Genomic DNA, 18,492 nt, shown 5'->3' on the forward strand with positions numbered 1-18,492 from the left:
GGCTTTTGAGTTTCAATTAGATTCATTTCATTATTCATAAGTGTTTTTTTTGCTGCTGTTGGTTTTTTTCTGATGTGTTTGTTGAAACTCCAGCTGAAGCTGTGGTTGCTGTTAACGTTCCCGGAGTGCTTGTTGGACACCTTGATGTTGTTGAGGTTGCCAGTGTGGTTTTTGCATCTCCTGCAGAAATTGTTGATGCTGCTGTAGTTGTTGCTGTTGGTCAATGTAGTGTTACATCTCCTGTGTGTTTGCTGCTGTTTTTGCTCCTACTGTGCATGTGATTGAAGTACCTGAAATAGTAATTAATTTATAATGCATATGAGCAAGATACTCCCGGGGGGGGGGGCACTCGACCAAAAATGTGGTGGGGGTGTGCCGCGGGCGAGACAAAAAACGGGGGCCTCGGAACGGGCTTCGGAACGACAAATGTTTGTGAAAACGGGGGTCCTTGGAACGGATCGCCAGCGTGTGAGTGCGTATGCATCCCCACGGAACGGTCATGCGTGCATGATGCAGCTAGCGCGGCCTCCGCCGGGGGAGCTCTGCGGCCGCTTTTCACCAAAATTCGACTCGTTCAATGCGATCGGAGCGGCGTAACGAAAAATATGCTAGCTTTGGAGCGGATTTCCCTCTTCTTTTTTCTCGATAAGAAGAAAATGCTATGCCTTGGAGCGGCTTTCTTTGTTCTTTTTATCAACAAGGCAAAAATGCTATGCCTTGGAACGGAAATTTGAGTGTGAAAATGGGGGTCCCCTCCGCGGCACATACCCACTATGCATTATATACTGAGTGCCCCCCCCCCCCCCCGGAAGATACTAAACTTATTCCTAATTTCAATTTCATTGTTAACCCTTAATAGAGTGGGGGGGGGGGGTGGAGGCACCTCTTGGTACTTTGCAAGATTTATCCAAATGGACAAGATCCTCAGGCACTCCCGGGATGACCTACCAGAATAGCCTCACAGTAAGGTGTATTAACAGGATTTTGTACTCATAACATTCAGTTGATTTTGCATGAACTCAATTCATCAAATGAATGTAAAGGGTCTACCAGTAAAAAAAATTCTGTGAGCTTTTTCGGGTAATCTTTCTGAGTCCTTTTACTCCTTTAATGAAATATTAATAATTAAATACATGATGAAGTGAGTTTGACAGTTATTTGACATGTTGCATCTTATGTGCTAGTGGTGGGGTCAATCATTATAGAAATGCAGAATATACATGTACATGTACCAATTTGGCAAGAGAAAGCAAGTCACATTATCGACCAATGATTGATATTGGTTTGTTACTTTTGCAGCTGAAAAAAAAATCATCAACACCTCAAACTAAGAGTTTAATTCTAAAATTTGGATTCCTGACAAAGAGCAAATCAAGAAGACAAAAATAATTCAAATTGTTATTATGACTTACTTTCTATGCCAAAATGAATCAGAATTATAAATAAGTTTAACTTACCTTTAAAATCACATTTCTCGGCTCTTTATCTGGCTCTTCAAACCCTTCAGTTGTTGATTCTGGCATGACTTTCTGATACTATTTTGTGTCCTTCTGGAACTGTGGACAAAACCTCACCTGAAGGAATAAATTAAAATTTTCAAAAAATGTTTGGCACTATAATTTTTTTTCTCACATGAATACATTACATGTATATCAAAAGAAAAGAAAAGGAAACTTCATTTGACTATTAGGTTTTTGTCAGGGGGGGGGGGTAAAGGGGTCAAGATGGGTCAATATGATGAACAAAAATGCAATAGTAAATAATATATAAGGATCAATCTCTGGTTGAAAAACGTCACTTCATGCAATTATTCCTCATAATTCATCTTGCACACACATATACACATAGTGAGGATGGGTGAGAGAGAGCGAGCATCGTCATCGTACATGCAAAAAGTATTAAATCCATCACTGATGTATAGATGGGGGCCATGCCCCCCAGTCAGACTGCAGGTCCCAAGAGAGTGGCTTCTTTCATCCAAATGATATTCATGACTTGAGATGTTTTGTATATTTAATGAGCTTGACGCGGACCATAACACCTTTTCATTCGGTCATTGCTGCTCTAACTGTGCATCGAATTTCATGAATTTGGTACCATTGTAAAGAAGAATCATTCTTTCATGTCATATGTTTGGATTTATTCAAAGATTTTGTAATATAGGTTCAAAGTTTGATCTAAAATATGCTATAAAATAAATATTTTCACCAGACAAAAGTTGCTATTTTCACACTTTATTTGTGTTTGAGCCCAAATGATTTTTATATCATGATAAAGCTGAATATGTATGCTTTGAAACGATATAGGTTTCAAAATAAGAATTGGTTTAATCGGGTCAAGATCACACTTTTCATTTGCCAAGTACATAAAGCAGTTTGAAAACAAGAATACTGCATTCTGATTGGTCAAATAGACCACCCAGTGGCAAATTCCAACGGTTCCAGTGCCAGGGTTCGTAGGAAGGTCACACTTCCCATGTGGTAATCTCCTCAAATACCCTGTGCCTGTTGTTCTGTGAACCTTATCCAGCCAATCAGAACTCTGGATTTCATGCAAGTACAAAATTACAGAAATCTCGTATTGTACCTTAGTGGGAAAAGTGTGATCTTGACCCGATTAAAAGGTGCCGCATATCAAGAGTGGCATTGTGAGAAAGAAAAGAAGTTCAGCTTTATGGTGATATGGATATCATTGAGGCTCAAAATAAAAAGTTTGCACAATGTGCAAAAGAAAATGGAAGAAGAAAATTAAGTTTTGAGGCACACTTTCAGGCCAGAAATTTACTTATTTAACAAAATATTGTATACAAAATAAATGACCAATATGAAAGAGTAACTTTTACTCTATCTGATAGTGCAATAATATTTAATTTAACTTGAGGTTAAAAAGAAATGCCAGTAGTTGCAGTAAACACTGATTTCATGAGAAAGTCTGGCTTAATTGTCAGTATATCATCGAGGATCTAGATTTGGTAAAGTTACATAAACTGAACTTTGTGAAATCTTGAAATCTACGCTGAAAAATGTTCACACTGAAGATCACCAACACAGATAGGCACACGTGGGACAGTGTATTATTATTGCTGGAATATGAGCTTATTTTGCTTATTTCTCAGCAATTACACAATTTCTTCCAGAATCCTTTGGCACATATTTTTTATTCATACAAACAGACACTTGGGTGGTCATTATATTAGATTCTGTAAAAAGTCATTTTGAGATCGTTACCAATACTGGAATTTCTCTTTAAAACAGGTAAATTCTTAGACTCGAGAAAGAAAATCTCATGAATCACAAGATTTTGCAAGGATTCAGCCACGAGATGATTTGGATGTATCTGGACTTTTTGCTCATTAGCATAGGGACCTGCGGTCTGACTGCCCCCCCCCCCCCAATGTTTAACGACCAAGAAAGAAAAGGAGAAAAAGAAAGAAAGCGAACGAGAAAGGGTGAAATAGAGAGTATTTACTGGATATTATTACGTCAAAATCTTTCCAAATTTTGATTTCTGTATTAAAAAGTTCTAAAATTTTGCACACTCCCTTCGCTCTCTTTGGAGAACTTTTGTTCCATTCGCCATATTTAGCCCTCTCAAAATATTTGGCTCATTACGCCACTGAATTCAATTGTAAGAATTTTATGTTTGCTTAATGTAGACTTAATCTAACCCTAATAAGACTGCCAGGGTATTTTGGAGGCAGGAAAGATGGGCGGAAGGGGAGTGGGGGCCCTCAAGATTGACCGTTAATTGCGCAATTGTGAAGAAATGCAAAATGCCTGCCACAGATGAAAAAATTGTATATTTGATCATTCTAAAATTATTTAGAATTATATGTTTTACTAAATCATGCATGAAATTAGAATTTGGCTGGAAATCTATAAACACAGACCTTGAAGTTTTTGTTCAGACACATAAAAATTAATTGATATCACATACCTTTCATATGTATTTTTTTCCTTTCTTAAGTATTTCTTTGTTTTTTTTTACTTTTTTTATATTGTTGACAAAATTTTCTGATCATAAGCACAATGAAATTAATAGATTTTAATCAGTAAAAATAAACATTAACCGGTACGATACAATTATGAATTCTGGCTAGAAACAGATTTTGCATTGGATTTGTCCATGAAATCACATTTTAGTGCAATTCTGACATGTGTACTTACACAATGCACAATGTTGCATAATTGCAGAACCGGGTACCCAGGTGTCACAAATTTTGTCTGAACACTCATAAACTTTTTTTAAAAAAGGCTTTATAATGACGCGGCACAATCTTTCACGTTGTGGATTTATCGTGAAAATTTTTGGGCTCCCACGGCCTTTTTAGGGTTAAATCAGATAGCACATCATGATGGGTTTTACTGATATTCATTCTGCAACCCATATTTCAAAGACTATCCATCATATCTGACATTGATTTTTACCTGTGGCAGTATGTTAGTCTCTGCATTTCTACAACTGTGGCCAAATATTCTACTACTAGTTCATTAGATGGGCCCATGGCATTTTTCTTATTGTAGGAGACTGGCAAGCCCTGGCTTTGAAGTTCCTGGTATATCCTTCTCCAGCTGCAATATCTGGTCAGTTGAGGACTTGGGGGCTTTGTGTCAGGAGTGGTCTTGGTAATGGCGGTGGCAATGGTGATGGCAGTGACAGAAGCAGACTTGGTGGTGGTGACTGCAATTGCAGCATTGTTGATGGTGGTATATGCCTCATCACGACCAACATTAGCTCCTGCTGCCATGCTGCTGGTCTCCATCTATTATGTTTTAAATAGAATAAAACATTAAAACAATTGATTATTAACACATCAACTTCAGAACACTAGCATATTGATAATAAAACTTATAGATTAGCAGTCAAAGCATAAAATGAACTTCCACAGAAGAGTACATGTACCTTCTAATAGAATTTCAGACCACCTTGAGGATGTTATGCTCAAAGCAAGGTTTTTATTTGACAACATTGGTCAGAGGGACATGGATTTAAATGTCAGAATACAACTGGTATCATTGGTTGATCAATCATACTGTACAATACCCCATTTAGATATATGTTGCTGTTATCTTCCACTTTACCCCTCTTAGATTTTTGGCATTGAGTAGTAGTCCCAGGGAAGGTGCTGAAGACTTTGGTACAGGTGTCTTTGCAGTATCTGGGAGGTTGCTTGCTGAATCTAAATGACTTTCTTTCGAGGGTTTCCCTGGTTTGTGTGCATTCTGTACGAGAAGAGTGAATAAAAAAAAAAAACATTAAAAAAAGAAGAAAAATTGAATAAACCGAGATGCAAGAATGAAAAAATGACTTTAAATTTGTCAAATTAATATTCAATAGTACATTTAGAATAATATTTGTTTAGAAATGAATCCTTTTCAATGGACTTGCAGCAAAATAAACATGTTTAAATATTCATGATGATTTATTAACCCTATCTGGCCCCAAAGGAGGAAGGGGGGGGTCTTAAAGGAATGGTCCAGGCTGAAAATATTTATATCTTAATACATAGAGTAGAATCCACTGAGCAAAATGCTGAAAATGTCATCAAAATCGGATAACAAATAATAAAGTTATTGAAGTTTAAAGTTTAGCAATATTTTGAGAAAATAGTCATATCATGAATATTCATTAGGTGGGATGATGTCACATCCCCACTTTCTGTTTGGTTCATAAAATCATAATTTTTTCATTATTTCATACATGTGTAAATGATGTGTCTCCATTATGATGAAATAAGTTTCAGCAATTAATATCTAATGTACTAAATCAGTTGTCAATCCAATTTTTCTAGTTCTTGGAGGATAAAATTTAATAAACATAATTTCATATAATAAAATTCAAAAGAACAATTTGAGATGTGACATCATCAGCCCACCTAATGAATATTCATGACGACCGTTTTCACAAACTACTGTTATAAACTATCAAATTCAATAACTTGATTATTTGTCATCTGATTTTGATGAAATTTTCGGCATTTTGCTCAGTGACTTCTACTCTATTTATTAAGCTACATGTATAAATATTTTCAGCCTGGACCATCACTTTAATAAGCCCCCCTCCACATGTTTTGCAATAATTCCACAGTTAGAAACATGTCCTCATATTTTTTTTGTTGGTCAAGTCTCGCAGAAGTTTAGGGACCAAGTTTGCGGCATCCGGATACGCAGTAATGCAACAATGTATGAGTTCATGTCGGACCTAGAATTGCTCAAAAACATTATTTTTCTTACAAATCTAATCCAATGGAAATTCTATTTTAAATCATAAATGACAAATGCATCATTATTCTTGCACTTATTGGTTGAAATTATAAAATCTTTGCTTTGTCTCAAAATATTATATCTATATTTTGATATTAATAGATGCTCTAAGATCTTATCTTTGAAATGGCATTTAAAAAATAAATTCATGCTTGAGCGAACACGGGACGTTTTATACTTTTAGACTTTTGGCTAATCAGCAGACTTATAATATATTCATTATCTTTGCCATAATTTTCGAAAAATGCTGTCAAATTTCACTAATAAATTTATTCATTTACCTGAATTACATTGGTTTTAATTTGAACTTCTTTTACCTTTGAATTTTCCTTCATAAGTAAGAAGAGACTTTCTTGTCAACCCAAGTGAGAAGATTTGCATTTTTAATTGGGAGAATTTGTAATCATTCAAATCCTTTTTATTATGTGAAACAAATTATGTTATGGTACCTTTGATAATAATTATGTGAAACAATTTATGTAATGGTACCTATAAAAGACATGAATCCTATTTTCAAGGGGTCATTGAATCCTTCACCAAGTTTAATTGTGCTTGACAGGACAAACAAGAAAATATTCATGTCTTTCAATGGCAATGGTGTATTGAGTCAATTTTGAAGGAGGAAGATATGGCAGATCAGGTAAAATGCATTAAAAAGTTGTGAAGCGAGCAAGCAAAAATTTCCAGTTTTTACTAAAATATCCAATTTTGTGATTTTGACATAATATTCAGAATAATATCATATTTCACTTTCTATGTTTTCTGTTATTTTTCTTTCCACTTTTTTCCTTGGTCATAATTTTGTATTGGGAGGGGGGGGAGCACCCCGAGCCCCCACCCCTCAGTATGCCACTGTTCAAAGGCATCATTACCTTTGCAGAACACAATGAAAGGATTCGAAAAAAAACACGCTCTACCATAATTTGGTTTAAAAAAATGTTCTTGCCTAAGGAATATTCAAAACTAAAAGAGAACATATTAAAAAGGAACAACACCACAACTATCCAAATAAATAAGTAGATTTGGAAATGAATTTTGACTGCATAATTCGAAAATTATGGCAAAGATAATGAAAAGGTTAAGAGGAATTCTGCTGATAGCAAGAAGTCCGACCATCATATTATGCCATTTTGGCGCAAGCTTCCTTTTTTACCCCAGACAAAACAAAAATTTGTGTTTGCGTAAGCACGAACAAAACCAAATTATTTTAATAGCATTTGAAGGATAAGACTCCATAGCATGTATTGACACCAAAATATTGAGATCATAATTTGAAACAAAAATTTTATAGACTTTTCAAATCTATCCCATTTTTTCATACGCACTGTAGAACTTGGGAACTTATTTAGAGATTTACTTAACTGTACAGCAGAGAATTCTCTATTTATGCATAAAATAATTTATCAAAAATGAATTTTAATAAATTATGAAAAATCAGCAATACACCCTTAGCTTTGCAATTTCAAAGAAGCTCATGCTAATTATGTAGGGCTAAACCAAATTTTTAATTTGTTTGATCATTTAGTAAGCGTTAACTTAAAATACACAGTCCCCTGGTACACAGTATAGGCCGAGGTCCATGGTGACCCTCCCGAATAGGATAATTTTCATTTCTCTTTGGCTACTGAGAATGGAATATTCAAAACATTGTTCTGTCAAACCAAAGGTAGATAGATAATACAGAGATTATATTTCTTTAAAACACGTATGATATAGATCTACTGTACCTTCTGATGACGAGGCGGCAAATTAAATGTGGTTGGGACAGCATCCTGTCTTAGACGAATCGTTTGCCCAGTCCTGTCAAAGCAAGCATCTTCAAAATGATCAGAACAGAGTTCAGAGCTCTTGGAGGAATTCGATGAAGCTTGCTTCATATTGACCATCCATACTGTGTTACAGTACCAGTTCAGTCCAACGGCTGAATGGGAATCTGCAGCAAATGTAAACACATGTCATGAAATCAATTATATATAATTAAGAAAACTCTAGGCCTACTCAGCAGCGGCCCGTTTATCAACACCTGGACAAGTGAGTCATATTTATCTACTAACCACAGAGTTAGTTCCTATCTTTAGGATTTTTTACAAGAAATAATCCATTAATAACGTTATATTGAGACTATCGGTAGAAAGTACAAGAGATGTAGCCTTAATCACATAATAGCATAATTTTCAAAAAGTTAAATCATGATAAAACTTGCAATTATTGTGATAAATCAGGAAATACATCCAATCAAAAAAATAGCAGAGCCAAAACTAGAACAAAAGCTTCAATCTCTGTTAAAGGGGAATCCAACCCAAATAAAAACTTGTTCTTAGGGGAATAAGAAAAATCAGTCAAGTTGATAGGTGAAAGTTTGAACACTATCTGACAAATAATAAGAAAGTTATTTTTTTAAAGTTGTGAATATTGGTAATCCCTAGATCCACGAGACTGCAAATTGGCCACATATGTGATGTCACAGTGATGTAAGGCAAGGACTACTCTTCCATGTACTCCAATACATAAAATGGCTAATATGTCATTTTTTCAAATGTTTTACTTCAAATTTTTATTTTTCTTTCACATGAGGACATAAAACAATATACTACCAGGGTTATATTTAGATTACTGCCCCAGGGGAAGGGCAGTTAGGAGAAAAACACAAATCCCTGATAATTAAGTACATGGCCTATGGGAAAGTTGTCCTTGCCTCTTGTCATAATTTACTTACCCAGTTGCCACTTTGAAATCTACATAATCATAGGGATTTCAATTTTAAAGCAGCCATAACTTTCTTATTGTTGGTCCGATTTCTTTCAAACTTTCACCATTCTGTTTTATCTAATTTTCTCCTTTCCAACACTATATTTTATGACCAAGGCTGGATTCCCCTTAAGTGTAAAGGCATCCGGCCGAGCGTTGTTGGAGCGGTCGTGGAGCGGAGAGAAAAAAAAAATCATCACTGCTCGCTACCGTTTACCATTTTCAAGTTCGATTTTAGTTTTTTTTGTTTTCGATTTTTTCCCCCATTTTGAGAGAAAAATTCTACCCTCTTTCCCTACCGCTCCAACAACGCTCGGCCGGTGTGACCATGCCTTTATGTTGGTTGTTCAGCTGAATTTCGTTGGCTTCACTCACCAAATACAGAAAAAGATATAAAAATACTCCTCGAGACAGAGGGCTGCCAGCTGTCTACTAAAGGCAAAACATGCATCAAACATAATTAAACCATGCAGACTTGGGGATTAAAATGCCGAGAAAAATGAAATCATCACTAATTCATTTTGAACATGACTAAAAAACAAGGCAAAAGCAATTTTTGTCTCGCCCACTTATGAAAATAACCAGAAATATTGTGATTTGCGAGGGCACGCAAGAATTATATCGAAACTTCATTGTGAAATTACTGGGATGGAATAACACTTGTCATACCAGCCTTGCACGTAAACTTTAATATTGACCTGAAAATGACCTTTGACCTTACCATGTGACATCCGACTGCAGCATAAGTCTGCAAGTTTGGTTGAAAAGTGACTTACGGTTGCGGAGTTAGGTGTCATAAGAGAGTCTTGCATGTAAACTTTAACCTGTAGATGACCTTTGACCTTTCCATGTGACCTCTGACTGCAGCATAACATGCAGGTCCCCCAAGTCCATCTACCTTCCAAGTTTGGTTGAAAAGTGACTTACGGTTGCGGAGTTAGGTGTCATAAGAGAGTCTTGCATGTAAACCTTAACCTGTAAATGACCTTTGACCTTTCCATGTGACCTCCGACTGCAGCATAACATGCACGTCCCCCAAGTCTATCCAACATCCAAGTTTGGTTGAAAAGTGACTTACGGTTGCGGAGTTAGTTTTCATAAGAGTCTTGCATGTAAACTTTGACGTTGACCTGAAAATGACCTTTGAACTTATCATGTGACCTCCCACTTCAGCGTAACATGTGCAGGTCCCCCAAGTCCATCTACTGTCCATGTTAGGTTGAAAAGCGACTTACATTTGCGAAGTTAGGTGTCCTGCATGTAAACTTTAACGTTGACCTGAAAATGACCTTCGACCTTACCATGTGACCTCTGACTGTAGCATAACATGCAGGTCCCCCAAGTCCATCGACCATCCATGTTTGATTGAAAAGTGACTTATGGTTGCGGAGTTAGGTGTCATAAGAGTCTTGCATGTAAACTTTAACCTGTATGATATTTTACCTTACCATGTGACCTCTGACTGCAGCATAACATGCACGTCCCCCAAGTCTATCCAACATCCAAGTTTGGTTGAAAAGTGACTTACGGTTGCGGAGTTAGGTGTCATAAGAGTCTTGCATGTGAACTGTAACGTTGACCTGAAAATGACCTTTGACCTTACCATATGACCTCAGACTGCAGCATAACATGCAGGTCCCCCAAGTCCATCTACCATCCAAGTTTGGTTGAAAAGCGACTTACGGTTGTGGAGTTAGGTGTCATAAAAGTGTTGCATGTAAACTTTAACGTTGACCTGAAAATGACCTTTGACCTTACCATGTGACCTCTGACTGCAGCTCAACATGCAGGTCACCCAGGTCCATCTACCATCCATGTTTGGTTTAAAAGCGACTTACGGTTGTGGAGTTATGTGTCATTACAGGTTTGTGACGGACGGACAGACGACATTTGGATCCCTTAGTCTCGCCTTCACCTCTGGTGGGCAGGACAAATATGTCATACGGACGTTGAGATATGCCGCGAGAGCTTTTCTCGAAAGGGTGGGTTGAGGAGGAAAGTCAAACAAAACACACCTTTTCGGGACAACCGGGGGAACTTTCCATGAAAGGCTGCATGTGTTTAATATTTTTTCTGAACCAATCGTTTCTATGAAAATTAGTCTTGAAATAACAATATAACAGTAATATAGACACTAGACAGAGGTGCATAGATGGGGGGAGGCTTGGGATGCTCTCCCCCCCCCCAAAAAAAAAAAGGGAAAGAAAAATGAAATATAACATTTTCTGAATATTTTTATGTCAAGCTACAAAATGTGATTTTTTTTAATGAAAAGCTTGCTCGCTCACAACTTCTATTGAATTTTGCCTGATATGACACATCTGACTCCCTCAAAATCTTGGGCTCATTTTGTCTCTGATTATTAGGAGAAAAAGAGAGCTTGCAGTTTTTGTGATTCTGAATAAAATTTCATATTAATGAAGTAATTCTGGACACAAAATAATTACACAAAGCCATATGGAATTATGAGAAATAGTAAACAAATATATCAGGCTTTGAGAAAGTATAGTTGAATTATTTATCCGAGGTTGGTCTGACAATTACTTCCTGAGGGGCGAAGCCCCGAGGGAAATATAGTAGTTTTGCCAGTCCAACCGAGGATTAATAATTCCCACTATGCTTTCGAATGAAACGCCTGATATATTTGTTTTTTATCCAACTTTTTATAATTTATAACCAAAATCTATGTGATGAGCTTGCAAAGTCCGGTTACTTGAGTTGAATTACCTACTTTTCTCTGAGCCATCGTGCTCAGCAGAACGCAGATCAGTGCCTGTGCCGACACATCGCTGGACTTGCCGGGAGAGAGAGCGCGCTGGCCGGTGTGCCTGAGAGTTTAGCTAGATCCAGTTTTGTGAAATAATGATGTCAGACCTCGATATACTAGTATCCAAAAATATATCGAGGTATGACGTCAGAGTTGAAATATATTCGGTCACATGATGCTACTTGAACCAATAGTACTATACATGATTTACTCTATGTAGGATATAATGTATTCTATTCTATAGGCGTAAGTATTTGCATAGAAGTGTGATGAAACAAATCAGTGGCGAAGTGAGCCAAAGTTTTGAAGGGGCTAGATATGAATAATTGGGCAGATCTTTTTTTGTGAGCGAGCAAAAAAAATAAAAATATTTAACTTTATAAATATCCAATGAAAGCATAATATTCAGAAAAAATATATTTCACCATTTTCTTTTCTACTTTCTTGGTCATAATTTATTTTTGTAGGAGAGGAGAGGGGGCAAGCGCCCGAAGACCCCTCGCCTCATCTGTGCACTGAAGAAATTACTTTGAAACTGACTTTCCTTTGCAAGCTGCTGGATAATCTTTATATAATAGTTACCATGCAAGGACGGCTGCACTGCCGAGACTATTGAAAATAAATACATGAAAATGCACAAAATTTGTGTTTTCCCTTCTTTCCTTCCGTTTTGTTTCACCTGCATAGGAGAGTAAAATTATATTATAGGCGCTGTTTTTCTGACGGTGGCGGCATCAACACCAAATCTTAACAAAAGGTTGTGTTTTTTAAATGAAAACTTAGAAACCTAGTTCATGAAATTTGGGCATAAGGTTAATCAAGTATTGCTAAACGTCCTGCCTGAGTTTCAGGTCACTCAGTTGTTGTGTGTCCGTACAGGTTGTGTGTCCACACGATCAATGTTAGAAAGTCATTTGAAAAAAGTTAGAAGCGAAGTTTCATCAAATTTTAGTACAAAATGTTGGGAAATATAAAGAACAAAATAGAAGATGATAACAAGTATTGAATTCATATTTTTAGTGTAATCCAAAGACAAAAAGGAAGGCTTCAAAAAGATTGTTTACATTCATAATTCCGAAGCTTCGTTATTCCGAAGGTTTGGATATTCCGGAGGTTCGTTAATCTGAAAGCGAAATAAGGTTCGTTGTTCCGAAGGTCCGACAATCCAAAAATTGAAATGACGTTCGTTGTTCCAAAGGTTCGTTAATCCGAAAAGGAATAATGAGAGTCATAATTCCGAAGGTTCGTTAGTCCGAAAAAAAATGAGGTTCGTTGTTCATTTAGTTTTTTCGGATTAACGAACCTCATTTCGTTTTCGGATTAACGAACCTCATTTCGTTTTCGGACTAACGAACCTTCGGAATTATCACTCATTATTCCTTTTCGGATTAACGAACCTTCGGAATTACGCCACAAATGTTCGGATTAACGAACCCTTTTTCGATTTAACGAACATTGTGGTTCAGGCAATAATGAATTCACGTGTTTTGGAATTACGAACCTTCTGAATTACGAAGTGTAACCAAAAGATAACATGTCCGGACACTGGACCCCCTCCTATATTAGTTTTGTTTTTAAAGATCGTGATGTTCCATGAGTTTTATATTTCCCCATAAAATCCCACCTTTGTCACTCGGAATATCAGATCGACTTAACGGACACGATGTTCAGCCAGATGGAGCGTATAGTAGTGGTGGTGAAGTGGAGCCGGCACAAACATCGCTCGAAGTAACTAAACTTGTACTAGTAATGAGTGGGGCTAGGACCTAGGCCAAACATACTTAGGCTACCACAACAGGCGATAGGCTTTCTTACCCCTCCAAAGATAACTTCTTAAATTGGAGATAAAATTTTACCTTCTAGGGTGACCTTTTCTTGGACTTGCCCTATACCCTGTACCATGAACCGTTTTGGCAGTGGATATCTAAGTCAGTGGGTCGCGCATGGGATCTCATTCTTACTTCTGGTGTCCATACCACATGATTTTTCTGTGCGCGGTGGCGCATCTTTGGGCCCGAGCCGAGATAGGCCTCGACTCTAACATTAGAGTCTACGGACAAGCCCAACTCATAGTCAAGGGTTCATTACATGCAGAAACAGATCTAGAGGGGGGGTTGCAACCCCCCCCAAAAAAAAAAAAAAATCTGGGGACCATTTTTTTTAAATCTTATCTTTTTTAAAAAACTTGTAATTTTATTTTATTCTATTTCTATGTAGTATTCATTTAATTTATTATTATTATTTATTTGGGGGGAGGGTTGGGCGAACAAATGTCACATAGTCCTTTTTGCCCCCCATCAGCTTTTTTGAGGACACGGGCCACCGCGGAAGTGACAATCTAGGCCAGGGTTGCTGATTCTCATCCCCAAACAAAAATCCCCCCATTAAAAAAAAAAAATGGGGGATTGCAACTTAATTTTACAAATTTTCATGGGGGTTAATTTGGCAACGACCTCTATATCAAAAATAGTGGTGTTTTAGATGCAAGGAAACGCCATTTTCACACACAGATTTTCAAAAATTTTCCCTACGTGGGAGGGGGGACACCCCCCCAAACACCCTCGCTTGCTCCGCTCGCTTGGACTCGGTCGCTACGCTCCCTCACATACCACCCCAACCCCCCTTTATAAAAGCTGGATCCGCCCCTGACATGCCACAGCGCACAGAAAAACCAAGCCATTACTTAGAAGTGGTGTGTTTAATGCCTTATGGACGTGGACATCACTTGCAGAAGTGGGATCGCAGCAAGCCAGCATGCGCGACCCACTAACTCATTAACTGTCAATTCGAAATCCACTGCCAAACATGGTTCAATGGTTTAATTTACCAGTATTAATACTAACCTCGCAATGCGTGTGGGTGCCCAAGCTAAAGCTGTTTTTAATAATCTAAAAATAAAATCACGTCAATCACTGACTCAGTCTCAGTCAATAATTATATAAAATTTGTCATCCAATGAAGTTTCCAATTTCAACATGCATTTTGCTCTGAGTCAGTCTGAGTATGAATTTTACACCATTTATCAAAATCTAGGCCTAAATATCAGCCTGTATAATTCATTACCATTTTAGGTGTGCACAAAAGACCAATCCCCCTGGCCTGGCATGGGCATGGTCGACTACAGTAGGACCCTACACAAACTTGAATACACGGGACTATAAATTGCACAGCTTCTTGCAAATGCAAGTTTGGCAACGACTAACGAATTCCCATTTTGTTTTCAACGTAATTTTGAAGTCGAAAACATAGCTAAACTTACGAATGCAATGTCCGTCCACATTCTACCATTAGAGAAGTTGTTTGCAGCTCTCGTTGACATGAATAACGTGAAATCTAAGCTAAACAAGAAAGGTTCACCAACATGCCGACCTGTGAGTGTGACCGTCCCGCGCCCGGATATCGATCGAGCGAAGATATCGGCTTGAGCAAGGTGCAGCCAATCAGCGACGATCTCATATTCCCTGCCAGAAAGAGGAGACAGAATTATTTTACATGGACAGAATTTTTTGTGATGTGACACAAAATCATTTCGTCGACGGAATTTTTTGTGATGTGACACAAAATCATTTCGTTGACGGAATAAATATTTGCATCGCAACGAAATGAATTTCGAGGACGCAATTTTATTTCGTCTCGAGGAAATTGATTATAAGTGTGACACAAAATAAATTTCGTATACGAAATCAAACTGCATCATGACGAAATGAATTTCGTTGGAGTGAAACACATATTTTCCTACAGAATTTTCCTTTGGACAATTGGGGTGCTATTTCGTTAGATCAAAATTCATTTCGTGTGTACGAAATAAATTTTGTGGACCAAATTACATTTCGTCTCGACGAAAATTTATTTTGTGTGACAAGAATAATTTCGTATACGAAATAAAACTGTGTCATGACGAAATCATTTTCATACGAACAAAAAAACTTTTGTGTACGGAATGACGTGAATTGGACGGAATTTACCATCGGACATTTGGTGCGCCATTTTGTATGGCACGCCAAATGAAGTTTGTGGACGCAATTACATTTTGTCTAAACGAAATTTATTTTGTGCATTTCGTCGAGACGAAAATGATTTTGTGTGACACAAAATAAATTTCGTGTACGAAATTAGAAAAGCGTCATGACAAAAAGATTTTCGTCTGAATAAAAACACATTTTGTGTACGGAATTGCTTGAATTGCACAGAATATACTGGCGTACACTTGGCACGCCATAGATATATACTGTTACTTATATTTGTTTGCTTATTTATCAATTTGTTTTTTATTAGTTCATCTAGTCATTCATTTATTAAAGTCTTACATTTCATTCACACATTTGTTCTTTTATTAATTTACAATCATGATAGCCATAAGTCCTGCCCAAACAAATATTATTATCATCAAATACAATATCATTTTGATCCACCATCGCCGCACCACAATCACTACTATTACGTTGTTCTGTGCCACCAGTAGCCCACCACCACACATGCAGACCAATGCAATACATGTAGTAGTAGTAGTAGCAGCAGTAGTAGTAGTAGTAGTCCGCCCCTATTAATCAAAATTATGAAGGGGTACTAGTGTCTGACAAATATGGGAGGTAGAAAATGGAAGAAAAAGTAAAGAAAGAGAGACATGGGTCATGTTATTCTATTGCCCTATTTGCCCATGTTGAAACGCCCACTCCCCCGCCAACCAAATACCCTGGCGCCGCCTATACCTCTCACTTTTATGGAACAACTTATCTACATTGCTTTCTGATTTTTTTTAAGTTCATATACATGTATTACGCCAATTTTTACGAAAATTCGTTATTCCGAACACACGTACGCAAATTGCATACAAGACGTAAAGGAGCTATGCATGCAAAATAAATAGAGTTTGCTACGTGATAGATCGGGGGGGGGGGGGTGTCAATTAAGATATTTCGATAGTGTGACAAGACGAAAATGTTTCTATTTTTAACCCAAGTAAATTTTACGGCCTGTTCTCTTTTATATACTCTACTTTCTTATCTATTTCTTTTTCTCCCTCTTTCCTATGGCCTCCTTCTGTGTTTTTGTTTTTGTTTGTACCAAATAAAGCGGTCGCCCCCATGTCCGCGACTGTACGTGATACCGCACTTGTGGAAACATTCCTGTTCGAAAAATCGATTCTATTTGTTTGATGAACAAAAGGTGGTTGATAATGACCCTTTTTTTCAACTGTCAGAAAATGTTTGAAGAAAAATTTATTTCTTTTAGTGGCGGCCCGCCCTAAGAAATGCTGGATCCGCCACTTGTTCGTTATAAATCCGACAATAAACGGTTGTCATTCAGAAGGTGATTCAGTATACGATAGTCTGAAAATGAAAATAAGGTTTCTTAATTCGAAAATTATCGATTTATTATTTCATTTCTGACTATCGAAATCTTCCGAGTAACGATCCTATTATATCGTTTTCGAATTAACGAAGTTTGGGAAAATCGAACTTTTTATCATCGGAATAAAAAACATTCGGAAACGAGCCTTCTTTTGAACGAGGGATCGAGGTAAATTATTAACCAATTATGAGGAGAGAGAGAGAAGGGGGGGGGGAAGGACGAGGAAGAATGAGAGGACCTATAGCTGACATGACAGGGGCGGATCCAACTTTCGCCAATAGGGGGGGCCGAAAATATTTTCATCAAAGTTTTTCTGGATTAGCCACTATAATCTGATTTTTTGTTGGTTTTTCAGGGGGTATTTCTAACTAAAGACTTGAGTTTTAAATATATGTTAGTTTTTATTGTTATAAACAAGATAGGGTATCTCATGTGGTCTTAATATATAATGCGAGCGCGAAGCGCGAGCTAAAATTCTTTGATATTTTATGTCCTTAGAACTGAAGATTCTGAGCAGTTTTTATAATCATGAAAAACAGATAAGTATCCAACTAAACAATGCGAGCGCGAAGCGCGAGCCGAAATTTGATTATAGTATTGTGAAAAGGGACTCAATTAGGACTGTTTTTAGTGATTAATGAAGAGGATATCAGCAATAAATAATGAGAGTGCGAAGCTCGAGCTCAAAATTTTGATATTCCGACCTGAAAACTGGACTGTCTAAGCGCGTTTTTATTTAAATAAAGAACAAGCTGTGTGTCTCAAGCAATTAAATGCGAGCGCGAGCATATGAGCTTATTTTTTTGATATACTGACATGATAAAAGAGCATTTTGACAAATTTTGGAAAGAATTTCCAAAGAAGATAGGTATCTCACAAATCAAACAATGCGAGCGCGCAGCGCGAGCTGAGAATTTTGATATAACAATTTGTGTAAATCAAACAAAATAATGAAAGCTTGATGTGCGAATATTGTGTGCAAATTGATTTCAGAAGTGGATATAATAGGAAGTGTCATTTAATCCTCTTGAATGGGATTCATTACACAGGCAATGCGAGCGCGAAGCGCGAGCGAAATTTTTCATATAGGGCCCAAAGTATTTTACAATTGTTTCCCTAACCTTTTTCTTGTTTCCTTTCGGGGTCGGGCCGGCCGTTACGAGACTGTAAGTTACACATCATGGGTATAATACCTCTTTCTTACTTTTCTTTCTGTTTTTCGAAATTCTATCAAGATAATCATAAAGAGTACATTTTTTCTGCAAGTTATCAAAAAATAGGGGGGGGCCGGCTCGGCCCCCTCCTCCTCCTGGATACGCGCCTGCATGATAATAGGTGGGGTAGATAATGTCACCTTTATTG

At 37.3% G+C, this 18,492-nt stretch overlaps 1 protein-coding gene across 5 annotated transcripts; it reads right to left on the reverse strand.

Moving 5' to 3' along the window:
* Nucleotides 1–254: 254 nt before the first annotated feature.
* Nucleotides 255–15,252, reverse strand: LOC121407174 (THAP domain-containing protein 5-like). 5 transcript variants are annotated; one of them, XM_041598126.1, is made up of 6 exons: nucleotides 15,038–15,252; nucleotides 7,991–8,196; nucleotides 5,082–5,222; nucleotides 4,428–4,762; nucleotides 1,458–1,574; nucleotides 255–290 (listed from the first exon to the last, which is right to left on the reverse strand). In XM_041598126.1, the coding sequence occupies exons 2-5, from the start codon at nucleotides 8,147–8,149 to the stop codon at nucleotides 1,571–1,573; spliced, it is 639 nt and encodes a 212-aa protein (XP_041454060.1). In that variant the 5' UTR covers nucleotides 8,150–8,196; nucleotides 15,038–15,252; the 3' UTR covers nucleotides 255–290; nucleotides 1,458–1,570. The 5 variants fall into 5 exon arrangements, with proteins under 5 accessions (XP_041454060.1, XP_041454058.1, XP_041454059.1 ...); XM_041598124.1 differs by lacking the exon at nucleotides 15,038–15,252 and adding an exon at nucleotides 13,635–13,887; XM_041598125.1 differs by lacking the exon at nucleotides 15,038–15,252 and adding an exon at nucleotides 11,739–12,105.
* Between the last annotated feature and the right edge of the window lie 3,240 nt (nucleotides 15,253–18,492).

The sequence above is a fragment of the Lytechinus variegatus genome, chromosome 2, assembly GCF_018143015.1.
Source record: "Lytechinus variegatus isolate NC3 chromosome 2, Lvar_3.0, whole genome shotgun sequence".
NCBI classification, from domain to species: Eukaryota; Metazoa; Echinodermata; class Echinoidea; order Temnopleuroida; family Toxopneustidae; genus Lytechinus; species Lytechinus variegatus.

Excerpts from the sequence above, each read along its gene's own strand:
- LOC121407174 (XM_041598124.1), bottom strand. The coding sequence starts at position 13,680 with ATGGTACAGGGTATAGGGCAAGTCCAAGAAAAGGTCACCCTAGAAG. Across the intron at positions 5,223-7,990 it reads TGCCGCCTCGTCATCAGAAG|AATGCACACAAACCAGGGAA; the intron begins GTACAGTAGATC and ends CTTCTCGTACAG. Across the intron at positions 4,763-5,081 it reads ATGCCAAAAATCTAAGAGGG|ATGGAGACCAGCAGCATGGC; the intron begins GTAAAGTGGAAG and ends AAAACATAATAG.